At 61.4% G+C, this 18,386-nt stretch overlaps 3 protein-coding genes across 3 annotated transcripts; all 3 read right to left on the bottom strand.

The window, feature by feature from the left end:
* Positions 1-2,027: 2,027 nt before the first annotated feature.
* LOC129736637 (protocadherin gamma-A2-like) lies at positions 2,028-5,084 on the bottom strand. The gene has a single exon (XM_055718446.1). It carries the CDS (start codon positions 4,671-4,673, stop codon positions 2,028-2,030), a length of 2,646 nt encoding a protein of 881 aa, XP_055574421.1. The 5' UTR covers positions 4,674-5,084.
* A 73-nt stretch (positions 5,085-5,157) lies between these two features.
* Positions 5,158-10,512, bottom strand: LOC129736598 (protocadherin gamma-B5-like). The gene has a single exon (XM_055717610.1). The coding sequence runs from the start codon at positions 9,119-9,121 to the stop codon at positions 6,206-6,208; it is 2,916 nt and encodes a 971-aa protein (XP_055573585.1). The 5' UTR covers positions 9,122-10,512; the 3' UTR covers positions 5,158-6,205.
* Positions 10,513-14,916: 4,404 nt separating this feature from the next.
* LOC129736636 (protocadherin gamma-A10-like) lies at positions 14,917-18,062 on the bottom strand. Its single transcript, XM_055718445.1, has one exon. It carries the CDS (start codon positions 17,980-17,982, stop codon positions 14,917-14,919), a length of 3,066 nt encoding a protein of 1,021 aa, XP_055574420.1. The 5' UTR covers positions 17,983-18,062.
* Positions 18,063-18,386: the final 324 nt, after the last annotated feature.

Raw genomic sequence — 18,386 nt, 5'->3', positions numbered from 1 at the left:
CAGTGTCATTACAACTATGAAGAAACTCCACATCGCAGTGTTACAGGGGCAGACAGAAGGGTAATGCAGTTTCACAGAGGAATTGAAGCCGTTCTTCCCGTGCATCATTGTCCAACACAAACAGTTCCTGCACAAACTGCTAGAGGACAGACATTCCCTTTCAGGACAGCGCAACCAGGACCACTGCCTGAATGGCACAGGCCTTGGCAAAAGGCACAAAATCAGACCGTTGCTCAGACAGGACCACGCTGACCCACCGGTTTCCATGGCTCCAAGCCTCCCTCCCAACCTCCTGGCTCTGCGCTCACAGCCTTCAGTTGCACCATGGACAGTAACCAGTGTTTTGGCCACGTGTCAGCCACAGGCTAAAGAGCATGTCATTTGGTGGCACCTTAGGGAAACAGAAGGGCATCAAAGTCTTTGCCTTGGCAGCTGTACACCTTCATGGTATGGATGGGAAGTGCTTTGCCAGCCCAACAACTAGAAGAGAACTTTAAATGTTGTAAGGGTCACCAGGCACAATGAGGCCCAGACTTAGGCCTGGGCAACCAACAAGGAAAGAACGAGACATCTGCTGCAGAGAACGAATCACAGCTTCACAGTTCAGCCCCTGCCAACTGCAGAAGCGATGCAAGAATGGTATCTAGTTGGTAATAAGCACATGAGTGGCTCACACCAAAGACCACAGCCACATTTCCTCAATGGAATGTCTTTGCAGAGTAGAAGAGGGAAAATGCATGGAACCACAGCTGTGGGCTCCCGGTAACAACTAGGACAAACTGAAATTTTACAGCACCATTACATCTTTCAGACATTTCAGATGTCAGGCACAGTAACCTTTTTCACCTGCCCAGTCTCTGGACAGGCAGAACTTTTCACCCTGCCCAAACTTTACACAATGGGAAGGCTACCTCTTCAGACAGACTGAAAAGTTGTACATGAACTTCTCCTTACTGAAGACCAAGGATCACAACACAGATGCATGCAAAGGGATTTCTCCGCACATCACACTGCTTCAAGGAAATACACAGCATTCTCAAGTCCATAAGTGATACGCAGCTCCAATAGAGATCCAGTCATCCAAGGATCACCTCAAAGATACACAGTCCTACTACAGCACAGGGGCACCTTGGAAGATAGACGATTCCCAAACCACGACATAAAGTGCACATCAGTGCTCACTGATTGCCATGTACAGCACACATCACTCAACAGGAAGAATAATTGATGAATGCAGTGAAGCCTGGGAACAAACAAAACATGTGTCTTGTTTGTGGCAACCAAAAGCATTTCCTCCAGTAACATTTTAAGGAAACAGAGCTATGATTGTCTTCCTCTTTACAGCAGGGACCGTCAAAGCCAGGTACGTGACAGTCAGAGAAATGTAGCAGATCTGATCTTGCACATGTTATCAGAAATGACAACCCACTTCCAGATCATCACACCGAGCAAGGCAAGAAATTAACCCGTGCTGAATTGAAGGGATCATGGCATTCTCTTCTTGGAGCAAGGTACTTAGGCTCAGGAACTAATTCAGGTATTTAGCAGGGAATGAATATTCAGTTGGCTCCTCCCAAATCTCTTGTAATGGCCCTTGCCATAAGCACATAATTAAGCCATTTGTTAAAAACACTGTGACAATGGGCGAACACACAGGAAGGACCTCCCAGGGCTCGCAGTGCAGTTGGAATAACATTCCTATGGCTAAACGACGTGTCTTATACCCATCTGCAGCCGCTCTAGGACAGCTCCCAGGATGCCCGTCAACAGCCCCTCACAAGTCGCGTGGTGTTCTTGGACCCTCCTAATGTGCCAGCACCTCTCACCAAAGGGCCAGTCCCCCAGGCCACTTCTCTGTGACGTGCGCCATTATCACGCCTGGGAGCATTCCAAGAAGGGAGGCGTATTCTCTGCAAGGCTCACCAGCAGAGCCTGGGGGTGGATACCGAGCAAAGCAGGAGTCCCGAGCGCTCCCTCCAGACCATACACCCCCACGCACCCCGGCGCCTGTCCTGCTGCGGTCGTGCCTACGCCTCCTCCCCTCGCCAGCCCCGCGAGAGAGCGCCAGGGGCCCTCAGCGCCCCTGCCTGCCACCGCAGCCGGAGCGCCGGATGAGCCAGCCAGGCACGGGCCCCGCGGGAACGAGAGGCAGGAGCGCACCCCGCAGCTGCGCCGGCCTTGCCTGCGTGCGCAGAGGGAAGGCAAGGGGCAGCGAGAAACTCCAGAGCGGCAGGAAGGAAAGGCAGCCAAGCGCAGGCAGAGGCACTCACCGGGGGCGCGGCGGGGTCGTCGCCGAGCAGCGGCGCGGGCTCGTCGGGCGGCGGCCGGGCCGGGAGGGTGTCGCAGCAGCTGCCGGCCGACAAGCGGAGCTGGCTCTTGCGCGAGTCGGCGGTGAGCGACACCTCGTGCGAGTAGGAGTGCAGGAAGGCGCGGACGCCGTCGATGCCCACGAAGTGCGAGGCCGGGACGCCGCGCGCGGCGCCGCTGCCCGCCGCCAGCAGCTGCGAGCGGCGCCAGCGCCGCAGGCGCAGCGCCAGCAGCAGCAGCAGGAAGGCGAGGAAGAGGCAGGACACGGCCGCCACGGCCACCACCAGCCAGCGCGTCAGGCTGCCGGCCGGCTCGCCCGGCGCCGCCGCCGCGCTGCCCAGCTCCGAGAGCAGCTCGGCCACGCTCTCGGCCAGCACCACCGTCAGCGTGGCCGTGGCCGACAGCGCCGGCCGCCCGTGGTCCTTCACCACCACCACCAGGCTCTGCCGCGCCGCGTCGCGGGCCAGCGGGAAGCGCGCCGTGCGCACCTCGCCGCTGTGCAGCCCCACGCGGAACAGCCCCGGCTCCGTCGCCTTGGCCAGCTCGTACGACAGCCACGCGTTCTGCCCCGCGTCCGCGTCCACCGCCACCACCTTGGCCACCAGCGCCCCGGGCTCCGCCGAGCGCGGCGCCAGCTCCACGCCCGCCCAGCCCGCGCCCGGCGCCGCCGGCGGGTACAGCACCTGCGGCGCGTTGTCGTTCTCGTCCACGATCACGAGCCGCACCGACACGTTGCTGCTCAGCGCCGGCGCGCCGCCGTCCTCCGCCCGCACCCACAGCCCCACCTCGCGCACCTCCTCGTAGTCGAAGGAGCGCAGCGCGTACAGCGCGCCCGTCTCCGCCTGCACCGACACGTAGGACGAGAGCGGCGCGCCGCGCACCCGCCCCTCCGACAGCCGGTACCGCACGCGCGCGTTCTGACCCCAGTCCGCGTCCGCCGCCCGCACCGTCAGCACCAGCGCGCCCGCCGCGTTGTTCTCGGGCAGACGGGCGCTGTAGCGCGCCTCCGCGAACACCGGCGCGTTGTCGTTCACGTCCAGCACCCGCAGCGCCAGCACCGCGCCGCTCCACAGCGACGGCGACCCGCCGTCCGCCGCCCGCACCGTCACGTTGTACTCCGCCACCTCCTCCCGGTCCAGCTCCCTCGCCGTCACCACGCGGTAGTAGCCCTCAAACGACTTCTCCAGCCGGAACGGCAGCCCCTCGCCGATGCTGCACCGCACCTCGCCGTTCGCCCCCGAGTCCCGGTCCTGCACGTGCAGCAGGGCCACCACCGTCCCCGACGACGCATCTTCGGAGATCGCGCTCAGCGCCGACCGCACAGAAATTTCGGGCGCGTTGTCGTTCACGTCTGTCACGCTGATCGCGACTTTGGCAGTGTCGAAAAGGGCCCCACCATCATGTGCTTGAACCTCAAGATCATACGAGTCGGCTTCCTCGAAGTCCAGGCTACACACAAGCTTGATCGATCCCGTCTCAGCGTCCAGGTGGAAAATCTCCGATGCCAACTCCTTGGTTTTCGTCAACGAGTATTTCACGTGCCCGTTCAGCCCCTCGTCGGCGTCGGCGGCCGTGACGGTGAGGAGGACGGAGCCCACGGGCACGTCCTCCGGCACACGCACCGTGTACTCGGCCTGGCTGAACTGGGGCGCGTTGTCGTTCGCGTCCAGCACGGCCACGCGGATCCGCGCCGTGCCCGTCCGTGCCGGCTCGCCGCCGTCGCTCGCCCTCAGCACCAGCTCGTGGAACGCCGCCTCCTCCCGGTCCAGCGCCTTGGCCAGCACCAGCTCGGGGCGCTGGTCCCCGCCGGGGCCCGCCTGCACGGCCAGCGTGAAGTGCTCGTCGACGCTCAGCTCGTAGCTCTGCAGCGAATTCGCTCCCGCGTCCGGGTCGTGAGCCCTGGACAGGGGAACCCGCGACCCCGGCGCTGTCGTCTCGCTCATTCTCAGCTCCGTTTCTGTGTCTTGGAAGCTTGGCGCGTTGTCGTTAATGTCCGTGATCTCCACGTCGATGCCGTAAACCTTCATTTCCCCGTCCACTATCACCTCACACCGCAGCACGCATTTCTCCACCAGCCGGCAGAGCTGCTCTCTGTCTATCCTCTCCGCCGTCACCAAGTGTCCCGTCTTCCTGTGCAGGGCGAAATACTGCGCCTTTCCTTCGCAGACAAGGCTCACGCCGCGGTCGGGGAGCGCGGGCAGCTGCAGCGCCAGGTCCTTGGCCACGTCGCCCACGAACGAGCCCTTCGGCATCTCCTCGGGCACCGAGTAGCGCAGCTGCCCCCACGCCGCCTCCCACGCCGCCAGCAGGACGCACCAGAGCAGGGCTCGCTCCCGCCGGCCCCAGCGCCTCCCCGCCGCGCACATCCCTGCTGCGGCACCGCCGGCAGCTCCCCGCCGCCGCCCGCCGAAAGGGGCACGGGCACGGCTTGCCGCTCCGGGCCTCTCCGCCTCGCTGCAGCGCGGCTCCGCACCGCGGGGACGCTCGCAGACCGCCCGGCCGCCGAGCCAGCCAGCGAGCGAGAGAGCGAGCGAGCCGGGCGGCAGCGGGCGGGGCTGCCGGCAGCGCTCCGGCCTTCCTCTCGCTCCTCCTCGGTCAACAGCGGCGCCCGCAGCCTCCTCCCGGCACTGCAGGCACCGAGCGCTGCCGAGCGCGGCCCGCCCGGCCTCCCCACGGGCAGCTCGCCGGGACGCGGCACTCGCCGCGGAGGCAGCGGGTCCCGTCCAGCGGGGATCTCCGCCGTCGCCTTCTCTCCCGCCCGCCCCTGCCTGGCTCCCCGAGACCATCCCGGCCAGGGAGACAGAGCGCGCCTCCCGCGGCTCGCCTGATGCTACCGCACGGCTATGATATCTGCCTAACGGCCATGGATGCACAGGAACGTACATTTTTCTCGAAATACGATGCTCAGACCATTAGTTCAAAAGCACAAACCCCCACCACTGGTTTCCGTAGCCGTCACGCTGGAACGACCGGTACAAGGACAGCAAAAGCAAACAGGCTCTGCAACACAAAACGCGATGTCCAGAGCGTCCCCCGGGAGCCAGAGGGATCAGGCTCATTCACCCAGCCGCCAGGAACACGCCCCAGATTAAACGCTCCGCCACCGCTGACGGTCATTAGGCGGTTAAAGGCTAAAGGGGGTGGCGGCCAGCAACACAGAACCTCAGCGCCCCACCCCCGCCCAGCCAGACCCTGACGAGGGGGGCTACTCGGGCACTTGCACGCGCTCTGGGATTTCTCCCCGCAGACACAGGATAGTTTATGCACTTTCACATTTATCCTAGTCATTCAATAATTCGATACTGATAATTCTATAATCGGTTTCAACGACCGCGCAGCGGCTTTCATCTTCTCAAAAATCACGCTGTAAGAGCTTGATGCGTGGCAGGAAAACACTTGTCTAGTTCGTGAATCTTCCCGGCCGTGGGACACAACTTTGCCACTAAATGCTGTAGGAAGCAGAAGGAGACAAGGACGGCTGCAAACCCTAAGCCACGCGGACGATGCGAAAATGTGCAAAGGCACTTTATTCGAGTGCGCAAATAGTGTCGTTTTGCGTTCCTCATTGTAGTCTTAGGTATGTTCTCAGGATGGGAAGACAGGCTCTGAAACACAACAAGAGGCGACTTTCTTTCGCTTTCTTTTTTGCCGTTCTACACCTGCGCTTGTCTCAGACAGACAGACAGAAGAGGGCCAGTAAGGAGGAGGGAACTACCACCCAGGAAAAAGACAGGAGAAATAATAGCGCACAGAACTCGGGAAAATCACGCCCTGATGAAATTTATCTGCCCCCCGAATGCAGCCGTTCCTGCAGACTTCTCCAGAAGATGGGAGGGCACCTGGCAGAAGGAGGAAACCGCTCACTGGCGGGGAACAAGCGCCGGGGTAACTGCCCCGGTCACGGCGCCACGCGCACCTTCCTGTGGGAAAGAGCATCAAGGGGCAGGCGGAGAGCCCGTGCGTGCCTCCGTTCCCTGGCGGGGACACGGCTCAGCGCTGCCCCTGCACCGCCCCCGCGGGAAGCCCCGGGGAAGAGCGGTCGGCGGCTCGGAAAGGCTCGAGGGGAGGAGCGCGAGCGCGCGGGCTTACCGACCTGCGGTGCGTCGGCGTCCGCGGGCGGCTCTCCCGCGCCGGCGCTGCTGCTCGGGCTCGGCTTCCCGCAGGGCTCCCCGCCGAGCAGCTCCTCCGCGGGCAGGCTGGGCAGCGGCGGCGGCAGCCAAGCGCCCTCGGCGACGGCGCGGCCCGGCGCCACGCACAGGTTGTAGGAGTAGGGCAAGGTGCCCTCGCAGAAGTCGGCCGGGAAAGCGGCGCCGGCCACGGAGAAGCGCTGCGCGCCCAGGCAGCGCAGGACGGCGGGCGGCCCGGCGCCGCGCACCCGCGCCACCACGGCCAGCGCCACGCTCAGCAGGAACAGCGCGGACAGCAGCGCCAGCGCCAGCACCAGGTAGAACTGCAGCTCCGCCGGCGCGTCGGCGCCCGCCGCCCGCTCGCTCAGCTCCGGCAGCGCCTCCTGCAAGCTCTCGGCCAGCACCACGTGCAGCGTGGCCGTGGCCGACAGCGCCGGCTGCCCGTGGTCCTTCACCACGGCCACCAGCCGCTGCTTGGCCGCGTCCCTCTCCGACACGGCCCGCGCCGTGCGCACCTCGCCGCTGTGCAGCCCCACGCGGAACAGCGCCGGCTCCGGCGCCTGCACCAGCTCGTACGACAGCCACGCGTTGCGCCCCGCGTCCGCGTCCACCGCCACCACCTTGGCCACCAGGTACCCGGCCTCGGCCGAGCGCGGCACCACCTCGAACGGCCCCGCGCCCGCCGCCGCCTCCGCCCCCGCGCCCGCCGCCGCCGCCGGCCACAGCACGCGCGGCGCGTTGTCGTTGCGGTCCAGCACGAAGACGCGCACCGTCGCCGTGGAGCTCCGCGCCGGCGCCCCGCCGTCCTGCGCCCGCACCGCCACCGCGAACTCGCGGCACTGCTCGTAGTCGAAGGAGCGCTGCGCGTACACCGCGCCGCTCCGCGCCTCCACCGACACGTACGGCGCCGCGCCCGCGCTGCCGCCCGCCAGCCAGTAGCTCACGCGCCCGTTGGCGCCCGCGTCCGCGTCCCGCGCGCGCACGCGCAGCACCGGCGCGCCCGCCGCGTTGTTCTCCGCCACGTAGGCGCTGTAGGCGGCCTCCTCGAACACCGGCGCGTTGTCGTTCACGTCCGACACCTCCAGCACCAGCGCCGTGCGGCTGGACAGCGCCGGGCTGCCGCCGTCCCTGGCCACCACCGTCACCCGGTGCTCGGCCGCCTGCTCCCGGTCCAGCGCGCTCGCCGTCACCACCTTGTACGAGCCGCCCGACGACGCCACGATCGACAGCGGCGCCTCGCCCGACAGCTCGCACGACACCTGACCGTTCTCCCCGGAGTCCGCGTCGTTCACGTTCAGCAGGGCCACCACCGTGCCGGCCGGCGCGTCCTCGGGCACCGGGCTCGACACCGACAGCACCGTGATTTCGGGCGCGTTGTCGTTCTCGTCGGTGATCTCTAGCTGCACCCTGCAGTGCGCCGTCAGCCCGCCGCCGTCCCTCGCCTCCAGGCCGAAGCTGTATTTACTCCTCTCCTCGAAATCGAGGGGCCCCGCCGTCCTGACCTCGCCGCTCTCGCTGTCCACGCTGAACAACGCGCGGACGCCGTCGGGGACGTTGCCGAAGGAGTAGGAGACCCGCGCGTTGGAGCCCGCGTCCGCATCCGTGGCCCGCACCCGCAGCACCGGCGACCCCGGCGGCAGATTCTCCCGCACTCGCGCCCCGTAGATGCTTTTACTGAACACGGGGGGGTTGTCGTTGGCGTCCGTCACGTTGACGCGAACCTGCACGGTCCCGGACCTGGCGGGGTCCCCGCCATCCACCGCCGTCAGCAGCAGCTCGAAGGAGCTCTGCTTCTCACGGTCCAACGCGCGCTCCAGCACTAACTCCGGCTGCTTGCTTCCATCCGGGCTCTCCTTGACGGCCAGGCTGAAGGACGGGTTGCTGCTGAGCTGGTAAGTCAGCTGCGAGTTGCTGCCCACGTCCGCGTCTCGGGCCATCTCCAGCGGAAAACGAGCGCCGGGAAGCGTCCATTCACCGATATCGAGGTGGAGAGCAGCCTTGCTGAAGGCCGGTGCGTTGTCGTTGACGTCGTGGATGGCGACGTCGACGTGGAAGACGTTGAGCGGGTTCTGCACTAGCGCCTCGAAGGTGATGGCGCAGGACAGCGACTCGCCGCACATCTGCTCCCGGTCCAGCCTCTCGCTCACGTACAAGTTCCCGTTCTCCCCGCTCACGCTGAAGTATTTCAGCTGCTTCTTAGCGGCAGACGCCACCCGCAGCTTGCGTGCCGGCAGCTCTGCCGGGCTCAGCCCCAGGTCCCGCGCCAGCGGCCCCACCAGCGAGCCTCTGCCCAGCTCCTCGGGGATGGCGTAGCGGATCCGCTCCGGCGCCGCCCGGCAGCACAAGCACAGCAGCACGGCGGGCAGAAGCGCTCGCCCGGCCGCTGGCCGCCGGCTCGGCCCCGGCCTGCCCGCCATTCTCGCCAGCGCTCGCCGCGCTCCTCCCTCCTGCCGCTGCCCTCCCTCCCTTGCAGCCCCGCTCCGCCACGAGCGCGGGGGCCGCCGGAGGGCAGCGATCTCGGCGCCGGCTCGGACGCCGCTGCTCCCCGCGCCGCCTCTCGCCGCTGCTCCCTGCGCCGCCTCTCGCGGCTGCTGCCCGTGCTGCTGCCGCTCTGGCCGGCGCCGTGCGAGCCAGCAGCCCGTGGGGGCAGGACGCTGCGGCGGCTGTGGCTGCGGCTGCGGCTCCATCGCCGCTTCGCGTCGGCCAACAGCGGCACCCGGAGGCGCCACGACGCCACCGCAGCCGGCTGCTGGGGGCGCTCCGCGGGGCGTGGGGGCTGCACCGGCCCCGGGGGCGTTCAACGCTCAGGTACACTTCCAGGGGCTTTCGGTCACCTCCCCCATCGCAGGGAGTGCTCAGCACCCGATACGCGCGGCAGAGCAGAACACAAAGGAACTCAGCCGCTCTTGGTGAAATCGGCGGCAACGAGAAGAGCAACACACGGTTTGATAGCTGCGGAAGAGTTCATTCTCCGTTCTGCTTTCCTTACCTGGGACGAGTACCATCAAGGACAAACTCGTGTTGGAGTACTCATGAGGCATCAGAAACAGAATGAAGCCAAACCCTCTGCAGTCCTGTCATGGTAGACCTGTAAGGGGTCTCCTTTGTTTTTTTGTAAATTCTTCTCTTAGGAAGAAGAACAATTACCCCGAGAAACATATCACCCGAAAGGCCACGTGTATAGCTTTATGCTAAGGGAACAGAATAACCGTTACTAGTCACATTTTCATTCACAGAAGTTCCTGCTATTGCATCTCCGTACTTGAGCAGCTGACCAGGGGAAAGTGCAAAGCCATACCGAGTCTTTCATGGAACCAACGAATGGTTTGGGTTGGAAGGGACCTTTCAAGTTCACCTAGCCCAGCCCTGTGCCATGGACAGGGACCTCCTTCACTAGGTCAGGCTGCTCAAAGCCCCGTCTAACCTGACCAAGAACCACCCTCATCGTAAAACATTTCGTTTTTCTCTCTCTTTAAAACCAACCCTCTTTCAGTACAAAACCATTGCCTCTTGCCCTGTCACAGCAGCCCTTTGTAAGTCTCTCTCCGTCTTTATTATAAGCCCCTTTTATACATTAAAAGGGAACAATAAGGTCTCCTTCTCTTCTCTAGGCTGCAGAACCTCAACTGCTTCAGCCCTTCCTCAAAGAAGAGATAAATGGCCAAAAGAAAAGAGGTGCAGTCATCTTACAGAGCCTGGGTCATCAGATGTTCCAGTTCTTTGACCATTTAGGTGGTTCTTCTCTGGACCTAATGTAACTGGCCCATGTCTGTGGTGACTGTGGGCCCCAGAGCTGAGCGCAGTCCTGCAGCTGGGGTCTCATGAAAGCAGAGTAGAAGGGGAGAACCACCTCCCTCGCCCTGCTGGCCACGCTACTTCTTCTGCAGCCCAGGATGTGTGAGTGGCTTTCTGGGCACCAAGCCCACATTGCCAGCTCATGTCCCATTTGTCACTGTCCTGGTTTCAGCTGGGATGGAGTTAACTTTCTTCTTAGCAGCTAGTATAGTGCTGTGTTCTGGCTGTGATGTGAGAACTATGTTGATAATGCACTGATGTTTTCAGTTGTTGCTGGGTAATGTTTATGCTACGTCGAAGAATTTTTCAGTTTCTTGGGCCTTGCCAGCCAGAGTGCTGGAGGAGTGGGCACAAGAGAGTGGCAAGGGACACAGCCAGGTCAGATGACCTGAACCAGCCAAAGAGGTATTCCATTCCATGGGACATCATGCTTGGTATATAAACTTGGAGGGGGAGGTGCGGGGGGAATCATTGCTCAGGGACTGGCTGGGCATCGGTCAGCGGGTGTTGAGCAGTTGTACTGTGCATCACTTGCTTTCCTTTCTCCCTTTTCCTTTGGATTTTTTCCTTTTCCCAACCTTCTCATGATGACTTCTGCTATAATATTATCATTACTATTATTATTGTTGTTAACTTTTTAAAATTCTGTGTAAATTATTAAACTGTTCTTATCTCAACCTCGAGGTTTCCATTTCTTTCAGATTCTCCTCCCCACCCCTCTGGGTGGGGGGCAGCTAGAAAACAACTGTATGGTTACCAGCTGGGATAAACCCGTAACAGTCACCCACCAGTACCCAAAACATGTTCTTAATCCACCCATCCCCCAGTCTGCATTGAAACTGGGAATTGCCCAGACCCAGCTGCAGCACCTTGCACTTTGCCTTACTCAATTTCTAGCCTGCCAAGTTGTCTCTGGATTGCATCTCTTCCCTTGAGTGAGTCAACTCAGCTTGGAGTCATCTCCAAACATGCTGTAGCTGCACCCAATGGAACTGTCTATGAACACACAAAAGCATACTGATCCAAGTACAGACCATTGTAGGACACCACATGTTACTGATATCTACTTGAACATTGAGCCACTGACTTGAACTCTTGGAACAGGGCCATTCAGCCAGTGATCTAACAGTCCCATATTTCTCCAGTTTAGCAGCCAGAGTATATTGGGGGGCTGTATGGAGGATACCCTGCACAGTCTTCCAACGATGCACATGTTCTCCCACAGGCCCCAGGTGTGCTAATGGAAATTTGCTTGGGCTGGGTCATTACTCTGCACTTTGAGGACTGCACTAGGGATGGTCTTCCTCTTTCTCACTACAGACAAGTGCGCCTCTGGGAGCACACGTATGCCTAGGAAAGCCTTCCTCTTTACAGCTCTCAACATCAAAGGGGTGTATGCGATCTGAGCCTGCACTCTGGGAATTGCAAGGGACCTGACCTTCCCTATGTCATCAGGCACACGGAGGTCAAACTCTAGCTCGTGACAACAAGCGAGGCAAGAGTCAGAATCATGCAGGAATGAAAGCATCACAGGGAATAGCATTTCTTAGGCCACACTGTCTGAGAAGCAGGAACCCCAGCTGCACACATGGTACACCGTCAGGCACACAGTTGTGTTAACTATGACAAGGCAAGGAAATGACCATCTGTTCTTCTACAGCCTCACACACACAGCTCCCCTCTCTTCTCTACCACCATACACAACTGGATGATTTGCTACTGGCCTTCTCAGAGTTGGAAAAGACATACCGTGCTAATACAATGCACTACAATCCCACCAAGGGGGGAGTTACATTTCCTCACAAGTCTGAGAACAAACAGAAGGATTGTCTCCAAGCCCACCATTGATAAAAGGCCAAAACAAAAGAGGAGAAGCCACCCAACAGAGTCAAGGTGATCACACTGTTCGCTGAGGAGGAAACTCTCCCCTTCTTTTAACACAGGCGCTCTTCCATAGAGATGTGACTTCCACTAAGGTCATGTTTAAAGAGATTCCTCCAACAATAACAGAACACAAAGATACTCTGACATCTCCTGCCTTTCACACTTGCTGTAGTGTGGACAAGAGGCACTAACATGTGACACATTGCTAAACAAAGCTCTGCTGATAATGACAAGGAAACCTACATGCACAGGAAACCAAGAAAAAAACCCCCATAAATCAACAAAGCAAGGCAAGGAAGCATCAGAAGACGAAGTGTTGTCAGAGAAACTCACCTGGAAGTTTTCTTGGTCTTCACTGCAGGCATTGAAATTCCTCCCTGAGAGCACCTGGAAGTCACACAGATTTCAATCTGCCAGTGTGGCCCTGAAGTCTTACCCTGAACTGCATAGTAGCAGGGGGGGTCATTTTAAGAAATAGTCATCAGCTCCCAGAAACCTTTTTTTCTACTGTGTGACCCGTTCATCTCCCACAAATATGAAGCAATAAGTGTAAACACCTTATCATCGGTCTCTTTCTCATGCTCATTCTCCTGGGCTACTACAACAGACTCTCTTTTAGCTTCTGCTTGCTTTTCCTCACAGGCAAAAGTCTGTCTTTGGTGGCTGAAGGAAGTATTTGCTGCAAAATGCCACGCACGGTTTCAAATGCAAAAGCATTCTGCAGAAAGGGGGGAAACGAACCACGACCTTCCAGGACACAAAGGCCTGAAAGACAGTGTCATTACAACTATGAAGAAACTCCACATCGCAGTGTTACAGGGGCAGACAGAAGGGTAATGCAGTTTCACAGAGGAATTGAAGCCGTTCTTCCCGTGCATCATTGTCCAACACAAACATTTCCAGGGCAAACTGCTAGAGGACTGACATTCCCTTTCAGGACAGCGCAACCAGGACCACTGCCTGAATGGCACAGGCCTTGGCAAAAGGCACAAAATCAGACCGTTGCTCAGACAGGACCACGCTGACCCACCGGTTTCCGTGGCTCCAAGCCTCCCTCCCAACCTCCTGGCTCTGCGCTCACAGCCTTCAGTTGCACCATGGACAGTAACCAGTGTTTTGGCCACGTGTCAGCCACAGGCTAAAGAGCATGTCATTTGGTGGCACCTTAGGGAAACAGAAGGGCATCAAAGTCTTTGCCTTGGCAGCTGTACACCTTCATGGTATGGATGGGAAGTGCTTTGCCAGCCCAACAACTAGAAGAGAACTTTAAATGTTGTAAGGGTCACCAGGCGCAATGAGGCCCAGACTTAGGCCTGGGCAACCAACAAGGAAAGAACGAGACATCTGCTGCAGAGAACGAATCACAGCTTCACAGTTCAGCCCCTGCCAACTGCAGAAGCGATGCAAGAACAGTATCTTGGTAATAAGCATGAGTGGCTCACACCAAAGACCACAGCCACATTTCCTCAATGGAATGTCTTTGCAGAGTAGAAGAGGGAAAATGCATGGAACCACAGCTGCGGGCTCCCTGTAACAACTAGGACAAACTGAAATTTTACAGCACCATTACATCTTCCAGACATTTCAGATGTCAGGCATAGCAACCTTTTTCACCTGCCCAGTCTCTGGACAGGCAGAACTTTTCACCCTGCCCAAACATTACACAACGGGAAGGCTACCTCTTCAGACAGACACTACTGAAAGAAAAGCTGCACGCCAGCTTCTCCTTACTGAGACCAAGGATCACAACACAGATGCATTCAAAGGGATTTCTCCGCACATCACACTACTTCAGGGAAATACACAGCATTCTCAAGTCCATAAGTGATACGCAGCTCTGATAGAGAACCAGTCATCCAAGGATCACCTCAAAGATACACAATCCTACTACAGCACATGGGCAATTTGGAAGATAGACGATTCCCAAACCACGACATAAAGTGCACATCAATGCTCACTGATTGCCATGTACAGCACACATCACTCAACAGGAAGAATAATTGATGAATGCAGTGAAGCCTGTGAAGTAACATAACACTTCTGTTGTTTGTGACAACCAAAAGCATTTCCTCCAGTAACATTTTAAGGAAACAGAGCTATGATTGTCTTCCTCTTTACAGCAGTGACCATCAAAGCCAGGTACGTGACAGTCAGAGAAGTGTAGCAGATCTGATCTTGCACATGTTATCAGAAATGACAACCCACTTCCAGATCATCACACCGAGCAAGGCAAGAAATTAACCCGTGCTGAATTGAAGGGATCATGGCATTCTCTTCTTGGAGCAAGGCACTTAGGCTCAGGAACTAATTCAGGTATTTAGCAGGGAATGAATATTCAGTTGGCTCCTCCCAAATCTCTTGTAATGGCCCTTGCCATAAGCACATAATTAAGCCATTTGTTAAAAACACTGTGACAATGGGCGAACACACAGGAAGGACCTCCCAGGGCTCGCAGTGCAGTTGGAATAACATTCCTATGGCTAAACGACGTGTCTTATACCCATCTGCAGCCGCTCTAGGACAGCTCCCAGGATGCCCGTCAACAGCCCCTCACAAGTCGCGTGGTGTTCTTGGACCCTCCTAATGTGCCAGCACCTCTCACCAAAGGGCCAGTCCCCCAGGCCACTTCTCTGTGACGTGCGCCATTATCACGCCTGGGAGCATTCCAAGAAGGGAGGCGTATTCTCTGCAAGGCTCACCAGCAGAGCCTGGGGGTGGATACCGAGCAAAGCAGGAGTCCCGAGCGCTCCCTCAAATCCATGCACCCACACACACCCCCGCGCCTGTCCTGCTGAGGTCGTGCTTACGCCTCCTTCCCCCGCCAGCCCCGCGAGAGAGCGCCAGGGACCCTCAGCGCCCCTGCCTGCCACCGCAGCCGGAGCGCCGGATGAGCCAGCCAGGCACGGGCCCCGCGGGAACGAGAGGCAGGAGCGCACCCCGCAGCTGCGCCGGCCTTGCCTGCGTGCGCAGAGGGAAGGCAAGGGGCAGCGAGAAACTCCAGAGCGGCAGGAAGGAAAGGCAGCCAAGCGCGGGCAGAGGCACTCACCGGGGGCGCGGCGGGGTCGTCGCCGAGCAGCGGCGCGGGCTCGTCGGGCGGCGGCCGGGCCGGGAGGGTGTCGCAGCAGCTGCCGGCCGACAAGCGGAGCTGGCTCTTGCGCGAGTCGGCGGTGAGCGACACCTCGTGCGAGTAGGAGTGCAGGAAGGCGCGGACGCCGTCGATGCCCACGAAGTGCGAGGCCGGGACGCCGCGCGCGGCGCCGCTGCCCGCCGCCAGCAGCTGCGAGCGGCGCCAGCGCCGCAGGCGCAGCGCCAGCAGCAGCAGCAGGAAGGCGAGGAAGAGGCAGGACACGGCCGCCACGGCCACCACCAGCCAGCGCGTCAGGCTGCCGGCCGGCTCGCCCGGCGCCGCCGCCGCGCTGCCCAGCTCCGAGAGCAGCTCGGCCACGCTCTCGGCCAGCACCACGGTCAGCGTGGCCGTGGCCGACAGCGCCGGCCGCCCGTGGTCCTTCACCACCACCACCAGGCTCTGCCGCGCCGCGTCGCGGGCCAGCGGGAAGCGCGCCGTGCGCACCTCGCCGCTGTGCAGCCCCACGCGGAACAGCCCCGGCTCCGTCGCCTTGGCCAGCTCGTACGACAGCCACGCGTTCTGCCCCGCGTCCGCGTCCACCGCCACCACCTTGGCCACCAGCGCCCCGGGCTCCGCCGAGCGCGGCGCCAGCTCCACGCCCGCCCAGCCCGCGCCCGGCGCCGCCGGCGGGTACAGCACCTGCGGCGCGTTGTCGTTCTCGTCCACGATCACGAGCCGCACCGACACGTTGCTGCTCAGCGCCGGCGCGCCGCCGTCCTCCGCCCGCACCCACAGCCCCACCTCGCGCACCTCCTCGTAGTCGAAGGAGCGCAGCGCGTACAGCGCGCCCGTCTCCGCCTGCACCGACACGTAGGACGAGAGCGGCGCGCCGCGCACCCGCCCCTCCGACAGCCGGTACCGCACGCGCGCGTTCTGACCCCAGTCCGCGTCCGCCGCCCGCACCGTCAGCACCAGCGCGCCCGCCGCGTTGTTCTCGGGCAGACGGGCGCTGTAGCGCGCCTCCGCGAACACCGGCGCGTTGTCGTTCACGTCCAGCACCCGCAGCGCCAGCACCGCGCCGCTCCACAGCGACGGCGACCCGCCGTCCGCCGCCCGCACCGTCACGTTGTACTCCGCCACCTCCTCCCGGTCCAGCTCCCTCGCCGTCACCACGCGGTAGTAGCCCTCAAACGACTTCTCCAGCCGGAACGGCAGCCCCTCGCCGATGCTGCACCGCACCTCGCCGTTCGCCCCCGAGTCCCGGTCCTGCACGTGCAGCAGGGCCACCACCGTCCCCGACGGCGCGTCCTCGGAGATCGCGCTCAGCGCCGACGATACTGTCAGTTCGGGCGCGTTGTCGTTCACGTCTGTCACGCTGATCGCGACTTTGGCCGTGTCGGAGAGACCTCCGCCGTCATATGCCTGAAGCTCCATTTGATGTGAGGACGTGTCCTCGAAGTCCAAATGGTCCTTAACGGATATTTCCCCTGTCTCAGTGTCTAGGTAAAAAAGTTCTGACGCTCTGTCTGAAATTCTTTTAAAACTGTATTTCACGTGCCCGTTCAGCCCCTCGTCGGCGTCGGCGGCCGTGACGGTGAGGAGGACGGAGCCCACGGGCACGTCCTCCGGCACACGCACCGTGTACTCGGCCTGGCTGAACTGGGGCGCGTTGTCATTCGCGTCCAGCACGGCCACGCGGATCCGCGCCGTGCCCGTCCGTGCCGGCTCGCCGCCGTCGCTCGCCCTCAGCACCAGCTCGTGGAACGCCGCCTCCTCCCGGTCCAGCGCCTTGGCCAGCACCAGCTCGGGGCGCTGGTCCCCGCCGGGGCCCGCCTGCACGGCCAGCGAGAAGTGCTCGTCGCCGCTTAGCTCGTAGCTCTGCAGCGAATTCGCTCCCGCGTCCGCGTCGTGAGCCTCGGCCAAAGGAAACCGCGACCCCGGCGCTGTCATCTCGCTCATTCGAAGTTCTTTTTCTGCCTCTCGGAAGCTGGGCGCGTTGTCGTTAATGTCCGTGATCTCCACGTCGATGCCGTAAACCTTCATTTCCCCGTCCACTATCACCTCACAGCGCAGCACGCATTTCTCCACCAGCCGGCAGAGCTGCTCTCTGTCTATCCTCTCCGCCGTCACCAAATGTCCCGTCTTCCCGTGCAGGGCGAAATACTGCGCCCTGCCTCTGTCTATGATGCGCACGCCGCGGTCGGGGAGCGCGGGCAGCTGCAGCGCCAGGTCCTTGGCCACGTCGCCCACGAACGAGCCCTTCGGCATCTCCTCGGGCACCGAGTAGCGCAGCTGCCCCCACGCCGCCTCCCACGCCGCCAGCAGGACGCACCAGAGCAGGGCTCGCTCCCGCCGGCCCCAGCGCCTCCCCGCCGCGCACATCCCTGCTGCGGCACCGCCGGGAGATCCCCGCCGCCTCACACCGACACGGGCACGGGCACGGCTCGCCGCTCCGGGCCCCTCCGCCTCGGTGCAGCGCGGCTCCGCACCGCGGGGACGCTCGCAGACCGCCCGGCCGCCGAGCCAGCCAGCGAGCGAGAGAGCGAGCGAGCCGGGCGGCAGCGGGCGGGGCTGCCGGCAGCGCTCCGGCCTTCCTCTCGCTCCTCCTCGGTCAACAGCGGCGCCCGCAGCCTCCTCCCGGCACTGCAGGCACCGAGCGCTGCCGAGCGCGGCCCGCCCGGCCTCCCCACGGGCAGCTCGCCGGGACGCGGCACTCGCCGCGGAGGCAGCGGGTCCCGTCCAGCGGGGATCTCCGCCGTCGCCTTCTCTCCCGCCCGCCCCTGCCTGGCTCCCCGAGACCATCCCGGCCAGGGAGACAGAGCGCGCCTCCCGCGGCTCGCCTGATGCTACCGCACGGCAATGATGACTGCCTAACCGCCATGGATGCAGCGGATCGTTGCGGAAAAAGTAATTTTTCTCGTAATACGACGCTCAGACCAGTAGTCCAAAACCATAAACCCCTGCCCACCACCACCACTGGCTTCTGTAGCCGTCACGCTGAACGACCGGTACAAGGACAGCAAGAGCAAACAGGCTCTGCAACACAAAACACGACGTCCAGAGCGTCCCCCGGGAGCCAGAGGGATCAGGCTCATTCACCCAGCCGCCAGGAACACGCCCCAGATTAAACGCTCCGCCACCGCTGACGGTCATTAGGCGGTTAAAGGCTAAAGGGGGTGGCGGCCAGCAACACAGAACCTCAGCGC

The sequence above is a fragment of the Falco cherrug genome, chromosome 8 (assembly GCF_023634085.1).
Source record: "Falco cherrug isolate bFalChe1 chromosome 8, bFalChe1.pri, whole genome shotgun sequence".
NCBI lineage: Eukaryota > Metazoa > Chordata > Aves > Falconiformes > Falconidae > Falco > Falco cherrug.
Note: the sequence above shows the minus strand (reverse complement) of the source record. Positions and strands in the feature narration are given on the sequence as shown.